The 20,178-nt window shown below is 45.0% G+C and overlaps 2 protein-coding genes across 2 annotated transcripts; one reads left to right on the top strand and one right to left on the bottom strand.

The window, feature by feature from the left end:
• The first annotated feature begins 296 nt into the window (after nucleotides 1–296).
• LOC117234454 lies at nucleotides 297–20,025 on the top strand. Its single transcript, XM_033495662.1, has 23 exons — nucleotides 297–603; nucleotides 6,203–6,726; nucleotides 7,129–7,677; nucleotides 7,817–8,220; nucleotides 8,317–9,015; nucleotides 9,079–9,541; nucleotides 9,649–10,565; nucleotides 10,670–10,839; nucleotides 10,911–11,119; nucleotides 11,908–11,984; nucleotides 15,354–15,453; nucleotides 15,578–15,706; nucleotides 15,819–15,983; nucleotides 16,052–16,207; nucleotides 16,300–16,705; nucleotides 16,796–17,072; nucleotides 17,148–17,329; nucleotides 17,559–18,009; nucleotides 18,107–18,299; nucleotides 18,410–18,555; nucleotides 18,627–18,750; nucleotides 18,823–19,185; nucleotides 19,318–20,025. The coding sequence occupies exons 2-23, from the start codon at nucleotides 6,577–6,579 to the stop codon at nucleotides 20,023–20,025; spliced, it is 7,038 nt and encodes a 2,345-aa protein (XP_033351553.1). The 5' UTR covers nucleotides 297–603; nucleotides 6,203–6,576.
• LOC117234462 (CXXC motif containing zinc binding protein) lies at nucleotides 13,668–14,958 on the bottom strand. The gene is made up of 2 exons (XM_033495688.1): nucleotides 14,011–14,958; nucleotides 13,668–13,978 (listed from the first exon to the last, which is right to left on the bottom strand). Exon 1 carries the CDS (start codon nucleotides 14,596–14,598, stop codon nucleotides 14,113–14,115), a length of 486 nt encoding a protein of 161 aa, XP_033351579.1. The 5' UTR covers nucleotides 14,599–14,958; the 3' UTR covers nucleotides 13,668–13,978; nucleotides 14,011–14,112.
• Nucleotides 20,026–20,178: the final 153 nt, after the last annotated feature.

The raw sequence follows: 20,178 nt of genomic DNA, 5'->3' as shown, positions 1-20,178 counted from the left end.
GATAGAGTCGTCTAGGTTTGTCAGCTGTCGAGAATGCCAGAGCGGCAAGAATTGGTCGGTTTCTGTCGGTCGCGAGAGCGAGAGGCGCACGAAATCAGGTAGGATTCGAAAGACGGTTCGTGCTCTCTAGTTCGTGTCGATATTCCGAGTGAGGCGGTGGGATGGCTCGTATCGACGGGAAGGAGCCGAGAGCTTGACAGAAGCGGACAGTATCAGGTGGAAGGGAGTACATAGAGTATAGAGGGAGAGCACCCCTTTCGAGTACGGCCCTGCAACGTGCCCACCCAATAAGGGTGCGTAGTCGGCGGCGCTCAGTCTCGTCGGAACGGTCAGTGAGGTAGGAGGTTTTGTTCCCGTAATATTAGAGTGTCGCGTGCCGGCCGCACTGCGGCCGTGCCTCTTGCTCTTCTCGAACGGTCCATACAACACGTCTCAAATAAGAAGTGACGCGCATCTTTTCACGCGTTTTAATTTCCCCAACGTGGAATCGTCGAGTAACCGTTCGATTCACGGAGAAGTTGATCGAGATCGGCGGATTTCGGTACTTTCGAAGCGTAAGAAGAGATCGTAACTGATGGAGGATGACGTTCGATGGAAAGCAAGGTAAAGCATTACTTCGAATACGTTCCTTCCGAGACCCCAATTCCTTAACGTTCGTTATTCCACCGAAAGCTTGACAATCGGCAAACAATCACTTCCCTACACTTTACTCATTTATGGACAAATGACCGCCGTTCGGATCAGATTTGTCTCCTAGCATCCGAACATACGACTTTCTCTCTACTACATACTATATAAACGAAATCTTATTGGCGATTGTATCGCCTCTTACCTCCTAGAAAAGAATCTTAATACCGTAATCTTATTAACGTGACGATAAAAGCGGCGATACTGTGATATGGAATATTTGGAGAATAACGCAGGTTAAAGGTTGTACAATAGACGGTGGGTCGTTGCAATACGATGCGTCGACGCGTAAAAGCTACCGTCGTCGTTGCATCCGTTTTTTTGTCCGAGAGAGAAAAAGCACGTAAACGTCGTTTCGTACCAACAAAACGAACGTAGACGGACAACTTCAGTTCGGCATGGTAAGCGTGGTAACCGTCGTTTGCGCGGTTTTCCGAATCCAGTGCGCTCGAGTCCGTCGCACGCTAGCCATTATCGTTACATAACCTATATACGTTTGCGAACGCGGACCAATTCCACACGAGGAGAACATCTAGGACGGGACGGTATGGAAGAAGCAAAAGGTTCGTCGCGATTTTCCAGTTATTCAAACGGTTGATCGGACGCGGTGTAAATATCTACGAGTCTCGAAGGAATTTTGAACAAAGAAACGAAAATAGATTTCGCGTCGCGTTCCATAGAACGAAGGACCAATCAGTTTCAGCCGCTTCGAGAGCGACCGCGTCTACGGAACATAGAAACTATAAAAATGCTTGTTCCCTCGTTTTCTGCTTTCCTTTCTTTTTATCAAGCAGCAACTCCGCCATAACTTTTCGCTAGATATCGTTTCATTGTTTGCGCTCCTCTGGATAGGAGTCGAATTTCCAGGAAATATTTTCGCGGATAAACATGGAAAGGCAGAGAGAGAGAGAGAGAGAGAGAGAGAGAGAGAGTTCGCTCTATCGCGAGTAAGACAACTCGGGGAACGATTAACGTTACCGAGAGTCGTGTCGAAGGGTAGAATATCTTCTTCGAGAATAATACGTAGTCGAGATACTCGATGAACGCGTTCTATCGTGCGATACGGCACGGCTCTCGCGGCCGGAAACGCGAGCCGACGTGCGATATCATTTGTTCCCGGGAACATCGCGCGCTAAGGCGTGGCGTTTCTCGAAAGGCAAAGAAATAAAAAGGCCGAACGAAGAAAGACTCGCCAAGAGTTCATCAGTCTGAAAATTTCGTACAGAAGTCTACTCGAAGCAAAGTGGTGACAGACAGGAAATGATCGTCACCCGAATCAGCTTGCGAAGGAAACGCTCAAAGAGGAAACACAAAAGAGAGAAGACAAGTGCGAACGGGATAAGACAGTCCGCGGTAGGGGTAGTGGTGTATAATCGACTCGCGGTGTGCTTTATTCCGATGATTCGCATTCGTCGGAGTTGAGAAAGGCGAGACTAAGATTCTCCTTCTACGTATCTATTCGTAACGCGAGTCTGATGAGTGCGAGCCGTCGCATCACGCGTCATGCGACCAATAGATACGGGCGAGCGAATGGATGGATGGATTATTTTTGGTCACGAGGATCCTCGTGGAGGGTAGTTGGCTCGAATTAGCCGTTCCGATAGAGGGTGCGCCGACAACTGGAGCAAAGGGGACGCCTTTTGCTATTTCTCTCGGCCTCCATCCCGATTAACGTTTCGTTTAAAGTTGCTAACGAGTCGTGTAAAACTTAAAATAAATTGCTCTTGCGACTCTCGATCGTTTGTGTTTGAGCTCGTCGATTGATGGAAGAAAAGTCATTCTACCTACATACGTATACGGTACGTATATTGAGGATCGTTCTCTCGTTTTAGGCTTTCGATAAACCGAACCAAAGCTCTCGAAGAAAGCCGGACAAGGTCGAAAAGTATTGGAATACAGGCGTCTACGCACGACGAGTATCTACGTACTGGCGAGTCGCCAACCGACCGTCGATCGTTCCAATCGTTTCGTATATTTTTCTAACGCGCATATTTTCACCTCACGCCATTGTCACGAGAATCTTTCGGGGAGAAAACCGTGTTCTAGCAAGGGAATACCCGTCATCTTTTGTTCCAATGAACCAAACGAACCTACAAATTAGCTTTTCATTTTATCGAGATACCAACGTTAATCGGAATTAGATACACGAGCGAACGATCGACGATCGAATCGTTTCGCGTTGTATTCCTCCTGATCCCAATTCGGACATTCGAATAGTAGCGACGCAACTTCTTAAGTTCGCGCCTTCTTCGAGAACAAAGTTACGCGTAACGTTTTATTTTATAGCTTGATTTACGATACAGCGAAATATCCCAAATCTAGTGACTACGTAACGATGGCTGTACCGTTGTGAGAACTCTCGGCCGTTCGACGATTTTCCGCCTGGGACCGAACCAAGCTTTACCTCAGTGTCCTTGACACTGACCGAGGTTTGTCATTTCCTCTTCTCTTTATATTTTTCCCCAGTCGCGGATCCAGTCGTTTTCCTAACAAAGCAAACTTTTCTCACTGTGTCGCATCGACCGATTTCGCAACGAAATTCACTAAACAGTCGATGATCATGGTCGGTAATTACGATTTAGAAAGCTGTCGCCATCTTGGATTTCGATGATTTTTTTAACACGTTGTAGAAATCAACAGTCCGAACAACATTTTGCTTCGCGTGTTACTATCGGATTCTTTTAGTTCTTGGATATTTGAAAAAATCTATCGGTACCATTCCAGCGAATTTTGTCCGTTTTCGAGGTATTTGCAAAAAATTGTCGATATTACTACAGTGAAGTCCGCCTATGATAATTGTGCATCCGTGACAGCGTATGCGTTAGCATTGGTTTGCCAGGTCACCGTGAGGCAACCGGATAGAATGACACCTAACCCGGGCCTATATAAACTATAAACAAAAGATAAGAATTAGGTTTGGTTTAGGCGTGTTACTTCATCCAGTCGCCGCGAGACGCGCATACGCTCTACGAACGCACAATTATCATAGGCGAACTTCGCTGCAGTAATATCGATAATTTTTTGCAAATACCTCGAAAACTAAACCGAGTGGCGGTTATATGTACAGGAAAATGACATTCGGAATCGTATATTAAATATATTAAATTACACGTCGCATATATTAAAAAAATGATCGACATTCAAGATGGCAGTAAACTTTCTAAATAATTACCTCAGAGTCAGTGCACTTGTGACCGCGTTATCACGGAGTTACATAATTTTGGCAACCGTCCAACTCGAACGGAACAAGTCGTTTAGGTTAGAAACAAACGCGCGGTTGCGATCGCTTATGTGCCCGTGAACCGTCGTCGATGACTCACGGTGTTAACGTTATTACGTACTCGGAATTGTATTTATGTATAGATAATATAAGCGATATGGATCGAGCGCAACTCGATCGATCGCGCTGTGCGACTTCTCGCGAAACAAACGCGAGATAGATACGCTTCCGTGAAGAAACATAGTCGTCGGAGGTATCAGGAATGCAATGGCAACGGCAACCGGGAAAAGGAGCTGGCGCGCCGGATCGATCCGGCCGGTCAACGAGCAAACAGATCGAGACTCGAACCGTGAAATCGCGGCGACCGACTTGTTTTGTTCCTCGTTCGAGTTTACGCCTGAAAGGGAAATGTTTCGAGAAAACGCGGGGGTGGTGATGAGCGAGGGTCGAGCCGCGGCATGTCGTTCGGACGAGAAAACAGATCTCGTGAAAAACGAACGTTGCTTGGATCGATCGATCGATCGATCCATGGGATCGACCCGTAGATCACCCGGAGGGGGTTGCCTGGGACGAGAGCTGCGAGAGTTGCCATGGCGACCAACGTTTGCCCCGGCACGGTCGTGGTCGCTACCTCCGCTGCTCTCCGTACCGCCCACGCGGCTGCTCGATCGAACCCTTTTCGAATCCCATCTTTCTAGCTAGCCGTTAGCCGGTACTCGCTTTTTCGCGTCTCTTCCGCTCGTCTACCAGTCGCGATCTCTCCGGGCCCACGACTACTTTTTCTCGAGAACCTCGCGTTCCCTTTCTCCCGTTCTCGATTCCTCGAGAAGACCGCGGTATCGCATCGACTCGCTTCGCGCTGTCGCCACAGTCTGCCGAAAGCGGCTCCGCATTTCCAGAATTATCGTACGCTCGCGCGTTAGCTCGCTCGCGCGAGAAAATTATAATCAACAACGGGTCGATTATTTTTATCGTAGCGAGCGACGTTGCGTCTTAATCGAATTAATCGCATCATCGTTAAGCGTACGCCGATCGCACTCTGACCTCTTCGCTGTTCGACGCGCGATCGAAGGGTTAAGGACCGCGCTTCTTTCTTTATACGCGCCTCACAACGATAACGTCGCATCGATTCGATCCACCTTTTTCTTCCTCTTCTCGGAATATCGTTGCACGCTACCGCGCTCTACCTTCGATGTCTTTCTTCGCCGTCGGAAATACGATGTCAGTTTGCGAATGCGTCCAACGAAGTCCAAGTCTTCCCGTTGGGCAAAATAAATGCTGCTAGTTCTCGAGAACGCCATCCCTTGCAACTAACAACGTAATCCACGAAAAAATGTAAACTCCGACTCTAAATTCAAGCGAAAGTCGTAACCGCGAGCTCCGCCGGCTTTGTATCCTACGACTAGACGACGAAAATGAAACCACCGTATAGCGTAGCGTGGCGGATCGTCCATTGTCTTGGTCGATTGTTTTCTCCTTACGTTTCTCGTTCGGCGTGCGTTCCTCTTTCGTCCAGCCTAGCACAATGGAACGACGCTCGAACAACAACGCACGTCGTGCTGCGCCGTTTTCTCCGAGTCGACGATTTTTTCGAAATGGCGAACCTCGACTTCGCAATTTTTTAATCGCCTTAACCCGCGCGCCTCCCGTTCGTCGCTGTGCTCTCTTTCGCGAAATATCGCAAACGGAAGTCCGCTTGCCTTCTTTCTCTGCCTCTTTTACTACGATTCCCTGTATCTCGGAATCGTCTAGCCCCACTGGTTCCTTTTTCTTCGCTAACCGAGATAGGTTAACGCTTAGGCAGCAGATGGCGTTGTGGCGCTGCGTCGAAAACAAGCGGCAGCTTTCTTCACCCTTTTCGCGATCCGAATTTCTTCTCTTCTTTTATTCGCGCATCTTTCGCGCCCTTCGTTAGCTTCTCCTTCGACTTTTCTTCTTTTCGCGTAAAATTTCGCCGCTGCTCGAAGAAAGATGTGTCATATCCATAATAACGATAAGCCGTAAAACATAGACATAATTTTCTTGCCGAACGCCTCATCGAGAGAAATCTTTCAAGGTCGTCGAGAGGAACGGTAGTCGATCGATAAAGTCGAACGGGTTTTGAACGAAACTAAACAGACGACAACTTTCTGCGAACATCGCGCATCGAGGCGGACGAAACGAGCAACGTTACAATGCCGCTGGCCGTGCATGCTCATGGTTCGATTCTCCTTTTGAAATTGAGTTTTTCGTGGTGGGCGATCAGGACACAAAGCCGAAACAATCTAAGTATGCTTCTCTCGCGTTTTGTTTCAGATCTGTTGGGTCGCATCGTCGAGGAATGGACAAGGTGCGAGGAGAACAAGCAACGCGTCGGCCTTGCACGCTAATCGGACGAACGGCGGCAGGCTAGAAATTGGCGAGAACAGGAAACGTTCGCTAGCTTCCGGAAACTTTGTTCGGCTCGATCGCTCTAGGCTGGCTTGCTCGCGAAATGGATCGATTCTCGTCATCGCCGTCGATGACGTCGTCAGCGTCGTCGCCGTCAGCGCCGATGTCACCACCGCCGTGATCGAACGCGAGTCGAATTCGACGATCCCGCAACAGACCTGCAATCTCCAACACGGCGGGAGGACAGCTGATCTTTGAACGAAGCCTCGCGCACCGTTGGCCGATCACCGTCGCGCATCATGTTTGGAACGAAACTGCGCACATGGATGGAAGCACATATCGTGCGATCGAAAAAGAAAAAGGACCGAAAGGGCAAGGGGGAAAAGGGTTTCGACTCCAATTCCAATTCTCCTCGAAACGGGTCTCACAGGTCTCCCGCGTTGCACCAAGTGAGTATGTTTCGACGTGGACCGTACGAAACCCTCTTTTGGTGCTGTTTTGCCGCGACGGTCTCCTCCACTCTCTCAAAGGTGAAAACGAGAGTCGCGGAGCAGCAAACGAGCGAAGAGACGAGAGACGGGCAACGGCATCGCACTCTCTCTCTCTCTCTCTCTCTCTCTCTCTCTTTCTCTCACCTTCTGCTTCCGTCGACTCGCTTTCCTCTAGCAGCCAACTGCTATCCAATTAGACCGGTATACCGATTGTACACGGGAGTCGACTCTTGCGCTTTACCAGGTCGCTTCCATCGCGCAACTCTTTTCCATATCAGCCTTCGCGCGATTTTCCGCCCCTCCTCGATTTCGGAAGAACCGTGAGAACGATTGCCGACTTTGGATTGTCTGGATTCGCAGGTTCATCCGGTAGATTCGCCGTCGAGGAACGTGGACGAAATTCGATTGCACGGAGAGGATGGTAATCGGTGCGGTACCGTGACCGCGTCCTCTGGTACGTCCGCGGGCACCGGTAGCGTCAACCTCTCTTCTCCGGAAAGCGCCTACAGTACCGGATACTCGACGGACGGTACCTCACCCGGGACCAGTTATCCGCCGGAATATTACATCAACATCAGGACCGGAACCCATTACTTTCAGAGTAACGCGAACGTCAATGCCGGCACAGCCACAGGCAACTACAGTAACAACAACAACAACAACAACAACAGTAGCAGCAAGAACAATAACAATAATAACAACGGCAGACCGAAGAAACCGAGCGATTCGTCGGATTTGCCGGTCGCCTCCGCTTCTTTGCTCTCAGGACACAGCAGACATGGAAGGTTCGAGGGCAACGTCGAACCTTCCGTTTCTGGCTGTGTCACGATGTTCTCCGCGGCAACCACGACGATGGACAAGTTGGGGAAAGACGTGGCTCGATCCAACGAGTACGGGAGGACGAGTAAGGTAGGTATCCCGATCGGGATCCGTTGTCGTTGGTCACGCAGGGCAGATTCAACGGAGAGGAACGGACTCGCGTCTTCGTCCTTTTTAGATATCGACTCGACGGACGTTGCAAAGTGACGCGATACGCTTTGCCAAACAGATCGGCGATCGTCTTCCGCAAGAGGATCTATCGGTACAACGATCGGCGCTACCGAAGGAGAGGCGGACCGAGGAATCCTTCTCAGCGGAATCTTCGAGGAGCAATTTGACCGAGCCACCGCCGCCTTCCTCCATACCGCCGCCATTGCTCTCACCGACCGTTCAATCGCCGCGCGAACGCTCGCGAATCCGGACGAATCCGTGGCTGTCGGCCAACTCTTCCGGCTCGAGTACCACCACCACCGGCTTCAAATCGAGGTTGAATATCGACGATACCAGCAGCGGTTCTGGCCTGAAGCTCACGGAGTCGTCTGGAAGCGCGAGTGACGTAAACGCGAGCAGCGCGCGAGTAGGACGAGCCAGAAGAGAATCGAAACAGGAGAGTCTCAGCGCCGGAAGAAGTCCGTTAGTATATAGCAGAGTTTTCTTTGCCTCTCGAATTCCGCCGCCGAAACGGCGCACGATCGCCGATCTTTCTTCTAATCGAAATCTTTTTCGTAGGATAAATCAAAATTGGAGAATAGCATCTGGCATGGAGATTCGGCCAAAGATAGCTTTATCCGTGCAAAGACGCAACAGCAGCAGTAGCAGCACCAGTAGCGGCAGTAGCACTAACAGCAGCAGCAGCAGCAGCAGCAGCAGCAGCGACGGCGGTAGCAACGTAAGCAGCGTTGCCGGTAGCAACGGCACCGGCGGTAGTAGCAGCAACGACAACGAGGACGGAAATAGGAACGGGAATGAGAAGGAAAATGGAAACGGAAACGGTAATAGAAAAGGTTCGTCCGCGTCGTCGATCACGCGAAGCGCCAGGTCATCCGAAGACGATATCACCTTGAACGAGATGATGGGCAAATTCGACGAAAGTTACGTTTACGAGAAGGAGACGGACATTTTGTCGGACAGCGATCCGACCGATTGCGAGGACTACATCGAATCTCTGTCTGATCTGGACGCCGTTAGAGACGGTGCCGATGAAAACGATCCTCTCGGCAACGATGACTTCGACTATATCGACAACGGTTCGTTTCTCGATCTCGACAATCTCGATTGCACCGGACGTTTCACCAACACCGGACACTGTACTTATTTCGCGTTCGCCGGCGAACTCGCTCGACGGAGCAGCAGACTGCGTGAGTCGTTGATGAAACGAAGGAACAGGGACGACGCGGCGACGGCGGCCGCGGCCGCGATGCTTCAGAGGTATGTGCATACGCAAATTCTATTTCCTGTCGGCGATGAAACGCGTCGCGCCTCTGTTCGCAGAACGATCAGCGCGAAGAATACCGCGAAGAAGCAAACAGCGCGACACAAGAAGCAACCAACGGACGAGAAGCAGCAGCAGTCGAGCGAAAAACGGAAAAAGAGATGCTCGCAGCGCAGGAAACCGAATTTCGACAAACGCGATCCGAATACCAGCGTAATAGGAGGAGTCGTTGGTCGCAATAACGACCGTAACGGCGACGACGACGACGACAACAACGACGATGACGAAGAAACGGCGGCAAACTTGAACCGCGTGCTGGTCGAGAGAATGCTGCTTAAAAACTCGGGCTTCAATCAGGGTAGTAGAAGCGTCGGTGGTACACCGATTTGTTTGCGTCGCAAGAAACAAAATTGCGACGTGAACAAAAATTTGTCACCGCTCCGATCGACCGACGAACGATCGTCTGCCGGCGGCCGGCTCGTCACCGGTGATCTCGATGTCGTCAAGAGACGTTCCAATTCGGTACGCGCGCGCGCTCTAATTTCTACCTATCTACGTATATCGGCCTATCCTACGTATACCGATTATACCGATATATCGGTCCTCTTTTTTTTTCTTTCGATCTACAGGTGAGCTACGTGAACGGAAACCTCGTCAGGCGGCGGCTAACTACCACCGACAACAACACCTATATGGCAACGTTCGCCTCCGAGATCGCTCTGATCGAGGCCGATAAGGAAGCGGACAAAAAGTATCGAGAATTGATCCTCGAGGCAGAGAACATTTTGGTGAACATGCAAAAGAATCAGACCAGCCTACCCATCGTACCATCGCCCTCCCGAAAGTTTCACAACGGACTGACGAACAAACGGGTCGAACTCATCAAAAATACAGAACTGAATATCGAACTTGCCCTCTCCAAGAGTAGAAACTCGCAACCGGAATTGCAGAGTGGCAGCATCAAGGATCTCGAGCATACCAGTCCCAAGAGGCAGCAGTTCGTTCAACCATGTTCCCCGATGCGACGATTCGTCGAGCGAAACGTTTCCCCACCGGTGCCCGGTGCCACGGCAGCCACATACCAATCGACCTCGATCAAATGCACCATCGACTCCCCTCTCGTTTCGAGAAGAAAGGCGACGGCGACGATGAGCCAACGGCAGTCACCCGATAAAAGTATGCTTCGTTGCTCTCGGCCGAGAGTTTACGAGAATCAGGATCCCGACGACTACGATGGACGGCGAGTGAACACGATGATGGCGTCCACGACCGATTCACCATCGACGGTGACAATGTTCAATTGCAACGGTATCGTCGGCTCGGATCAGTGCGCCACGCGCTCTCAAACTTGCCCTTACCTCGTCGACAGGCCTCGCTGCGCCTTTTTATCGCACACAGATTCTTTCCCCGGAATAAGTCGAAGAGAACTTCGCACCTCGAGATCGTCGCTCAACGCCGTAACCAAGGAGGAGGGAGTAACGTCGAGTTCCTCGGACTCGGAGGACAGATGCGACGTCAGGAGGCGAGCACCTCTAATGACTTTCAGGTTAGCGTGTCGAACGCCACATCCTTGACACCCACGTTCCCCCGTATCCGCCGATATTGTTAGAGGCACCAGTTTTAAAGAATGCTCTTTTTTTATTCTTGCAGGTCAGTCGATATGGGTCCCATAAAAGAAGGATCCTCCTATTGTCCGCAAAGCGAGCCGGTCAAAAGGAAAGTGTACGCAGGCAGTGCTACCTATGGCAGGATACAAAAAACTTTAGGGGAGCACGTCACGTTGAGAAATTCGGACGGGGATACCGCCACCGACGATACCGGTAAGCAGCCCATACGATAAGTCGTGACAAGTATAGACAACTATCTACTACGCTATCCTTGTCGTTCACAGATGATTCGAGGAGATCTCTGAAAGAGAAAGTGGCTAGGCTTCGGCAAGAACGGTTGGCCGCAAACGCGTCCGTAAACGCTCAGGATTCGCAGATCTTCCAGCATCAATTGTCCCGACTGCGAAGGCAAATGCTGATGCAAACGATCGAGGGCCTGAAGCGAAGTCTCGAGGATCAGTCCGCGACTTTGAAGCAGACGTGTTTGGAACCGGTAATGACCGATCGATTGCCCTGAACCGATCGCGAAATCGAAAAGAATCGACATCTCCTCGTAAAATTGGCTCGCGATCGGCGAATCCGGCCGGTCGTGTCGCTGTGGAACAATCACGACGACGACAACAACGACGACGGCGACGACGATTCGCGCATCGAAGATCATCGAGCGACGATCCGCGACCAACAGCTTAGGCGCGGCGCACGGTTACGCTCTTCTTCGTGTAACGTTCTGCCGAATTATAACATGTGATGCCCACGAAACGCGTCGAGTCACCGTGAAACGACGATGATCGACGCGAACTAGCCGAATTTCTATCTATCTATTCGTTTAGAAGGGAATCGATCTATTTTTCTGCCTGTTTATACACGATAAGGGAGTCAAAATTAAGAATATGAAATATTTTCTGGGCATTGTTCTCGCGTTTTTTGCTCGACGTGTTAAAAATGATTACGCCGCCGCGACTGTACGTGATCCCTTCGAGTCGTTTCAGGAAGAATCGCATCCAGTGGAACAAAACCGAGAAACATCTTTTTCAATTTGCCGTTCTTACGATCAATTTGCTCTTATCGCGATTCGTTTTCTTTGTCTTTTATTTTTTCTTTTTTTTTTTTCAATTTGTCTTTTAACTTAACGATCACAAACGATTCGCGTACTTTCACGGGCCTATTCGTAGATTAATTCTCGCGTCGACAGCATGCACCGGTATCCCAATCTTCTCGTACATATACATATATTAAACTCGTAATGTTCCTATTTCTACTTCATACTTGCTACTTCCGAAGGTAAACTGTCAAAGTCACAACGGACTAGGAGCAAAGTTGTCGTCGATTCCGTCGGTCGGTCGGAACAAACATTTCCCGTTAGTATACCAAAGATAATAATCTAGCACGGTAGTATAGAATCGTTTAGTTGATAATAGCATCATATGCTATATAGACGTTCATAATATTAGAAAGCTACTACTAGAACGTTTTCTTCTGAGTTTCGTAGAAAAATGATATTGATTCGCGTGGAGAAATCGTCGAGAGATCTTCCAAGATCGTCAGAATCGAATTCTTACCGTCGACGATCAGTTCGATTCGTTGCGTAAAATATAATTCTGTTTCGCTGGTTCGGCGCCGATGATATTCAACTCTGACGGTCTAATAGACGAAAAATACTTTCAGTCACGGTGATATTTTTGTGAGAATAGACTGATAGCGTTATCGACATATTATATCTTTAGACTTAAGCGTTCGATGACAATTATTTCTTTGTGATTTACATATACGTTTCGAGTTCTCTCTCTCGGTAAGAGACGACAGTTCGTAATACGCGCACAATATTTATGTTTGTGTTAGATGTGCTAGAGACCATAGTAAAAGATGTTAGAGAACAATAGTGGTAGCGAATACTAGTACGCTAGCTAGTTAGCCAGTTATCGACTATACAATGTCGTAATATCGTTTTTTTTTTTTTTTTTTTTTTTTTATCCTCTCTTGTGATTTATTTTGCCCGTTTCGTTGGGCACTGTGATTGCAACTTTCTTAGCCAGTTTTAAAGTTAACGCCGTAACACGTGAAATACCTATTAATTTCACAGTGAATCACGGTTGGCTCAGGTCAATTCATTCGCAACTTTTATACCCGATACGTGTGTATCTATACACTCGTATACATATACACACATATATGTATATATGTTTAATTTTTCGTTCGAGAAGATTTAATTTCTACTTTATTTTTACTTTATACAAGTAAACGAATATTGTTATCATCATTGCCATCATCAACATCGTCATCATCGTTATTATCATCATTGCCATCATCAACATCGTCATCGTTATTATCATCATTGCCATTATTATTATGACTATAATTTTCTTACGCGGAGAAACTCGTTCCGGTCTGAATTAGCGTAAACGTGATATGTCAAGTATATGCTGATACGTTACTACGAAAATTTCCTAACTGAATATTGTTGTTTAGTATGACAACTTTATATTACTATTATCACCATCATCGTCATCGTCATTCGTCATTATCGTTACTATTACTAGTACTATTATTATTGTTTAGCAGTATCATCGTCATCGTCTTTATGGTTTTCATTACCTTAACTAATTAAGTAGACCGAAACATTCCGAAGGTAAGTACGCACTAAAGAACGAGTTCTAATCGCATAGCTGACTAGTCTTGTTCAAACTCTTCTATGGCTTGTTGATTGGTTAACGAATAAAATTTTCAACCTCCCCCCTGCTAACGCGCAATGCTAGTCACCCGGTTATTCAGGTGCAGGGTATAATCGGCAATTTTCAATCAACTTGGAAGAGTTATAAAATTATTGTTGCAAATTTCCTCTGTACTAAACCATTTACGAGGTTAAATGGTCTTTTTTTATATGATTATGAATAAATTATATTACGTCGTTGGAAATGTGCATTCGTTTACCTTGGTATTCTTTCCTACACGATTTAACGATGTCGCTAATAGCGGCAGATCGTCTTACTTTTTCTTTGCCTAGCTTATAGTAGTAGCAATAGTAAGTATCTATCCTGTTCGTATTATAAATATGTATTTATTATATCATAGTAGATTTGTGTATACATGAATGTGCAAGAACGTGTAAATCATATTCTACGTTTTCAATGGCAACAAACAAATAGCTTTTTATTATCTAGATTAGAAAATTACAAATTTCAAATCGATATAGGCACCTTTGAATGTCTCTGCTTACATAAGTATTTAAATATATGTATGCACAATATATGCGCAGATTACACATGTATGTACATTGAAACAAATTGTTTAACAGAATACCATTAAAGTAGAGTATCAGCTTAGTAGTGAAAAGATGAGCAAACAAGGAAAAGACACAAAGCTAACTAAAAGAGAATCTATCGCCTCTATTTTTGTAAAATTTATATTGAATTCAAAGTATTTCTATTTTTCGTAGAGTATCCCATTATGTGTGAATCGATTGCAGTAACAACAAGCACGTAAAACTTATTATTTCATTCTTTCAAATCTATGTTCTATTTCATAAATTCCAACAGGTTCTTTAATCTTGTCGCAATAATCAGCCCACTCTCCTTCGCTTAAATCTATATCTGTAAATACTTTTCCATCGTTTACGGCTTTGGCAATCCATCCTTCTCTTGCTGAGAAATCACTAGGTTCGAGGCCCCGACAATCGAATATCGCTATCGTTTGGAATTTCTCCTGATCGTTCGCGAGAAACGATTTGATGGAATCCTCCAAGATGCTCATGGAATTTTCGCGAGAACAAAGTTTGCATTTGCTCGCAAAGTGATTCACTGAGTTTCCTCTTTGACTTGGAATGGACTCGCTCAAAGATACATAATTCCATTTTTCTGATACTTCGCCACAATTGCAGCAAGTAAATTTGAGGTACCATCTAAATTCTGTTCCCGATGGCTTCAGTTCCTCTATATTTTCTAACGTAGCTTTTATCTGAAATGCTATCTTTACCATTCTGATAAGATCTAGCTCTCTCCCTTTTACGACAGTTCCACGCGTGCCTTGATGTTTCCTATATTATTATACGTATATGTATATTTGTTAAAATAATATAACCTTATTGAGGTTATGTTACAAACGAATGATTCGTAAATGTACAAACGATATTTCTCTCCATACAATTAATTGCACAAGTAACAACACATGAACGCTTCTACAGACAAATTGTCTCGTGTTATACTATACTGTCAATCGAGAGCTACTTTTAAACCAAGTATTATAAACGTATCGTAAATAGTTAAAGTATAATTTTTGAATCGTGTATGTGCGCATGAGTACAATACCCGTTGGTAATGTAGAAAATGATTTAACAAATATTCTACAATTTAGTTTTTCATCTATAATCGTACATTTATTCAGTGTACATTTATTATTACACGAGTTAGTGCTTTGGAAATGGTCTAATCAGGTCTCGTACAAAATCGTTGCAGTGATCACGTTGTTCATAGCCTGGATATTTATGAATAGCGGACAAAAGAAATAAGCATGAGACGAACAACTTTTCTTTCTGCAGTTTGTCTTTATATCCTAACCACGTATTCGAATGCAGAAGATATTTTAGGTTGTGGTGGATTTTTGAAAAGTCACGCCGATATCGATTTTGCTAAAGTACAAATAAAGTTGTGAGTAGTTTATCGAGCAGTTCCTGACCGAATCAAATTACAACACAAATTACGACAGATAATGACTTAAACTTTCAATCTATTTAGATATACAAAATCTGGTAGCCTCAAAGATTCTACAGAGTGTGCCCCTAACAATGGATATTATTTCCTTCCTTTATACGATAAAGGGGAATACGTTTTGAAGGTAATAAGAAACAATATAAGAAAACTTCATAATAACCTGTTGTTTAATGTATATTAATTAAAGAAATTAATTAAAGCCATTGTATCTAGTTTTGAATATTAGTTTTCTGTTTATATATATTTAGGTGGATCCACCTAGAGGATGGAGTTTCGAACCTACAGAAATTTTATTGGTCGTAGATGGAACTACAGATGCCTGCAGTGAAGGCAAAGATATTAATTTTACCTTCAAAGGTTTTGGTATCACGGGCAAGGTAAACTATCCGTGTGAAATACATTTTATACAAAATCTAATATATATATGGAGCGATGAAAATTATTCTATGAATTATTGGCAGTATCGTTAAGAAATGTAATACGATTTAGGTTACCAGTTTAGGATCGGATTCTGGTCCTAAAGGTGTTACAGTATCATTGTATAAAGAAAGCAACAAGCAAGTTCCTGTTGGTACAACGGTTACCATGGAAGGTGGTATATTTTATTTTACCCCAGTACAACCTGGACAATATGTACTTGTTGCGTCTCATCCCGTGTGAGTATCATCAGGTTTGACTTAATTGTGTTACGAGACACGTCACATTGTGTTACTTTATTCTTTAGATGGATGTTGAAAGTAAATACCGTGAAAGTAACAGTACGAGAAGGCAACACAGAACTTCCTGATGGTAGTCTGGTAATTTATGGATACGATGTGAGCGGTCGAGTTACCAGCGAAGAAGAAGCAGTTAGCGGCGTAACATTTGTATTGTTTGGAGTAAGAGTTTCTTATATTTTTCTTTCTGATATTTTTCATGTGCACCTTGCAAAATTAACAAAATTTGATCTATTTGTCTTGCATTTGCTTAGAACGGTGTAGCTAGGAATTGCGCAACGACACCTATAAGTAAAGATCTCGAATCTAGAAAGCCACTTTGTCATGTTGCATCGGATAAAAGTGGTAAATTCATGTTTCCAAGTTTATCACCTGGCGAATATAAACTTGTTCCGTATTATATCGGTGCTCAAACTAAATTTGATGTTCAACCGCCTGAATTGTCGTTCAAAGTGAATCACAGCAGCGTCCTATTACGCCAAGGATTTAAAGTTACCGGTTTTACGGTAAATGGTATCGTCCGTACCGCTATCAATGGAGATCCTTTGCCAGGAGCGAAAGTTTTACTTTCTCAAAAGCAAATCGCTATAACGAATGAACACGGAAAATATGTATTGGATAATATAAAAGCCGGTCAATATATTCTGAAAGCTGAAAGCGGTACGCCAAGTTTAATCTTAATTATTGCCTTTCTGCGGAAAATGCGAATTTCAGTTATTTATCTTGCGTTTCACTTCCTATAACGCTCAGAGGACTTACTGTTCAATGACAAATCGGTCAAGATCTCTCCCAATTCTCCGGAACTTCCCGTTTTGATACCAGCAGCGTATAAAGTTCGTGGCAAAGTTACTTTATCGGCAGAGGGAGGTTTAGATCATCGAAAAGTTTTCATCCAGAATACGGCTACCACGTTTACCAAAGAAATTGGAATAGATACAATAACAGGTGAATTTTCCGCCTATCTCACTCCTGATACGTATCAATTAAGCGTTATTGTAAGTGCGGAAGAGAGAGCTAAAGGTCTACAGTAAGTTCATTGTCGTTGGCTTTTTGTCTTTTTATTCAACTTTCTCGATATCTCTTGACATTGATATGTTTTCAGATTTTTCCCACTGCAACAAACCATCTACGTGTCGTCCCGACCGGTGGGCAACATTAACTTCTTACAATTAAAAGCTACGTTAACAGGAACGGTAAAGTGTTTACCAGAAACCGATTGCAGTCAAGCATCCGTAACGTTGAAGGTACTGGACGGTATCACGATAAAAACAATTCAAACAAAAGGTTAGATTTTGTTTTATCTTATACCTATCTGATGGTTGATCTCTTGCTTTTGGAAATTCTGCGACAATAAGCATGCGTTGAAATAAAAAAATAAATTTTATTTCACACTTCAACGATACGGGACACTATAGAACAATATTACAACGCGTTCTTATTGTCGTGGTCATATCGGGTAATTGATCCACTCGATACTACCGTTTTGTCTGTAAAGTTTCCTTTGATCATGCAGCTGGCCAATACCAATTTACGGACGTATTACCCGGCCATTACGAGGTGTTAATAGACAATGATGTTTTTTGTTGGGCGAATCCCAGCTATAGAATTTCTGTAACTTCAGAACGATCTGAATTACCGCCCTTCGAACAAACTGGATTTTCTGCTACTTTCATATCTTCTCACGACACCACGGTTGAATATTCGAAAGCAGATGAATTGAAAAAATTAACGTTAGCTCTGAACAAAGGAAGCACAAAGCATTGCGTATCAGAACCTGGAATGTATACATTTACGCCAAAGAGTTGCCACGTTTATGAGAAATCGTCTCACACATGGGATACGAACACTGTTTCGCCTATTTTATTACATTCGACGGAGCATAGTCATATAGGAAACATTTTAAGTCGATCCGCATTAGATGGAATTAAAGTAAAAATCGAGAATGCAGCGGGCGAGGTTATAATGTAAGCGAGCACGTACCGTATTTTTATACAACTTTATTGTATCTTCACATTTCACATCTGACTCTACGTTAATGTTTGCGTCATTTCTATTACATAGGCTTGGTCCATTGAAATCAACGCGTCACGAAGATTTGTATAAATATGAATTCGAATTTAAGGCAAAAACAGATAACGTTTATACAATAACACCGTTATCAAATATCCTTCTATTCAGTCCGGCATCACTGAAGGTATTAGGTGTGAACGATTGCCAAGACGATATTGCTACGTTCGTGGGCGACTTAGGGAAGGTGAGTGCTTGAGTAATTGTTCGCTTAAAGTGCTCAAATGCGTTCGCTCAAATTCCTCGTCACGATCGGGGTACATGTTATCATTTACACCTTGCTGCTTTATCGTACAGATAATTGCTGGTAGAATCAATCCACCACTGGAAGGAGTTACCGTGAAAATATTTGGTAATGACAAAGCTGTACCTATACACACGCTGGACACACAAGAAGATGGAACGTACAGTATTGGTCCTTTGGATGGGAAAGTAGAATACAGGTGCGCACGCTTCATTCCATATGTTTTTTCTAATTCATTCGTTTATAATTCTTCGCTGTTTGTTTATCCAGCGTTACTGCGGAGAAAGAAGGATTTGTGATCACTGGGCCTGATTCCAACGGAGTATTTGCAGCTCACAAATTGGCTGAAATCATAGTACAGGTTTCCGATCAAGCTGACAATGTTTCTCTACAGGTACGTACGAGTCTGGGGCGACTAAACTCGATAGCGAATTATGGAGTTGGGTTTGATTATTGCGATATATAGGGTGTCCTGTTGTCATTGTCTGGTGAACAAAGTTATCGAAAGAACAGCATTACCGGCGAGAATGGGAAATTAATCTTCAATTCTTTGTCCCCTGGCGAATACTATTTGAGACCCATGATGAAGGAATACCGTTTCGATCCTCCATCGAAAATGATCAAAGTCGTTGAAGGTGCCACGGTAAAGATAAATCTATATGGGAAAAAGGTCGCGTTTAGCGCGTACGGTTCCGTGACATCGCTAAATGGTGAACCTGAAGCCGGGTTGCTAGTCGAAGTTCAGGGCCAAGGAGACTGTGATAACCTTCAAGAAGAGGCGACCACGGAGGAGAACGGTAGCTTTCGAATCCGGGGGCTTCAGCCAGCGGTAAGCGAAATCTCTGCTTGTAATTTAAATTTATTCGCTTTTTACGTTTTTGTCACGATCAAGGGATTCGTCCTTTCAAGAGAGTTTCAACAACAACTTTGAAAGCAACTTGTCGTCCTTTCTTTCGTACAGTGTACCTACGCATTCCGTCTGAAACCGAACGCCGAAGTTAACGCGCACATTCAACGTACCAGTCCCACCTCAACGTCAATACAAACTTCGTCGGACATTCGAGGTCTTCGATTGGTTGCGTTTCACCCTATAGCGCGTACCGACGTCTCGGTACACGTCCTGTCGATGCAACCAGAACACTATCGTACATTGAAGGTAAAACTATGCAGGGAAGATACACCCGATTCTCCGATACACACGTCAAGATTAAATACTCAGCAGTTGAGCAAGGTCGGCAGCGCTTACAATGCTGGTTTCCTGGTCCATTTGCCTCCGTTGCAGGCAGACGGTAAAAAGTACTTTGTGCAATTAGAATCTTCATTGTCTCATGCGTTACACAAGTATAGAACCATACCCTTTTATTTCGAGGCGAATTCATCGTTCAAGTATGTAAAATTAACATTCAACGCGGAACGTAAGGTCGATCATAGTGATATGAATCAAACGTCCGTAGTCGCGTTACCTTTTATCATGTTTATCGCAGTGGCGTTTTTCAATCGGGAAAAATTATGGTTGTGGCTGAACGCTTTAATCGAAAGGTGGCCAAAACCGGCGCCGATTTCGAGAAGCCCGATACAAGCTGTTCCTGTCGATCCGAGAGCGGACGATATCATAGTCGAACAAATAATGAATATTAACAAAAGGAAAACCAAACCACGCAAGGCGTAATTATTAGCGATTTTTCGATCGTTCCGCGATATTTTCAGTAGCGTTACGATGATTAATGCGCTCGCGAACGCGATACGATCTCTTGTCGATCGATGATCGATCTCGTTGCATTTTATATGTACTGTGTACATTATGTGCGTGGATCGATTTAGC

This window comes from Bombus vosnesenskii, unplaced genomic scaffold, assembly GCF_011952255.1.
Source record: "Bombus vosnesenskii isolate JDL3184/JDL3185 unplaced genomic scaffold, Bvos_JDL3184-5_v1.1 scf7180000013305, whole genome shotgun sequence".
NCBI classification, from domain to species: Eukaryota; Metazoa; Arthropoda; class Insecta; order Hymenoptera; family Apidae; genus Bombus; species Bombus vosnesenskii.
Note: the sequence above shows the minus strand (reverse complement) of the source record. Positions and strands in the feature narration are given on the sequence as shown.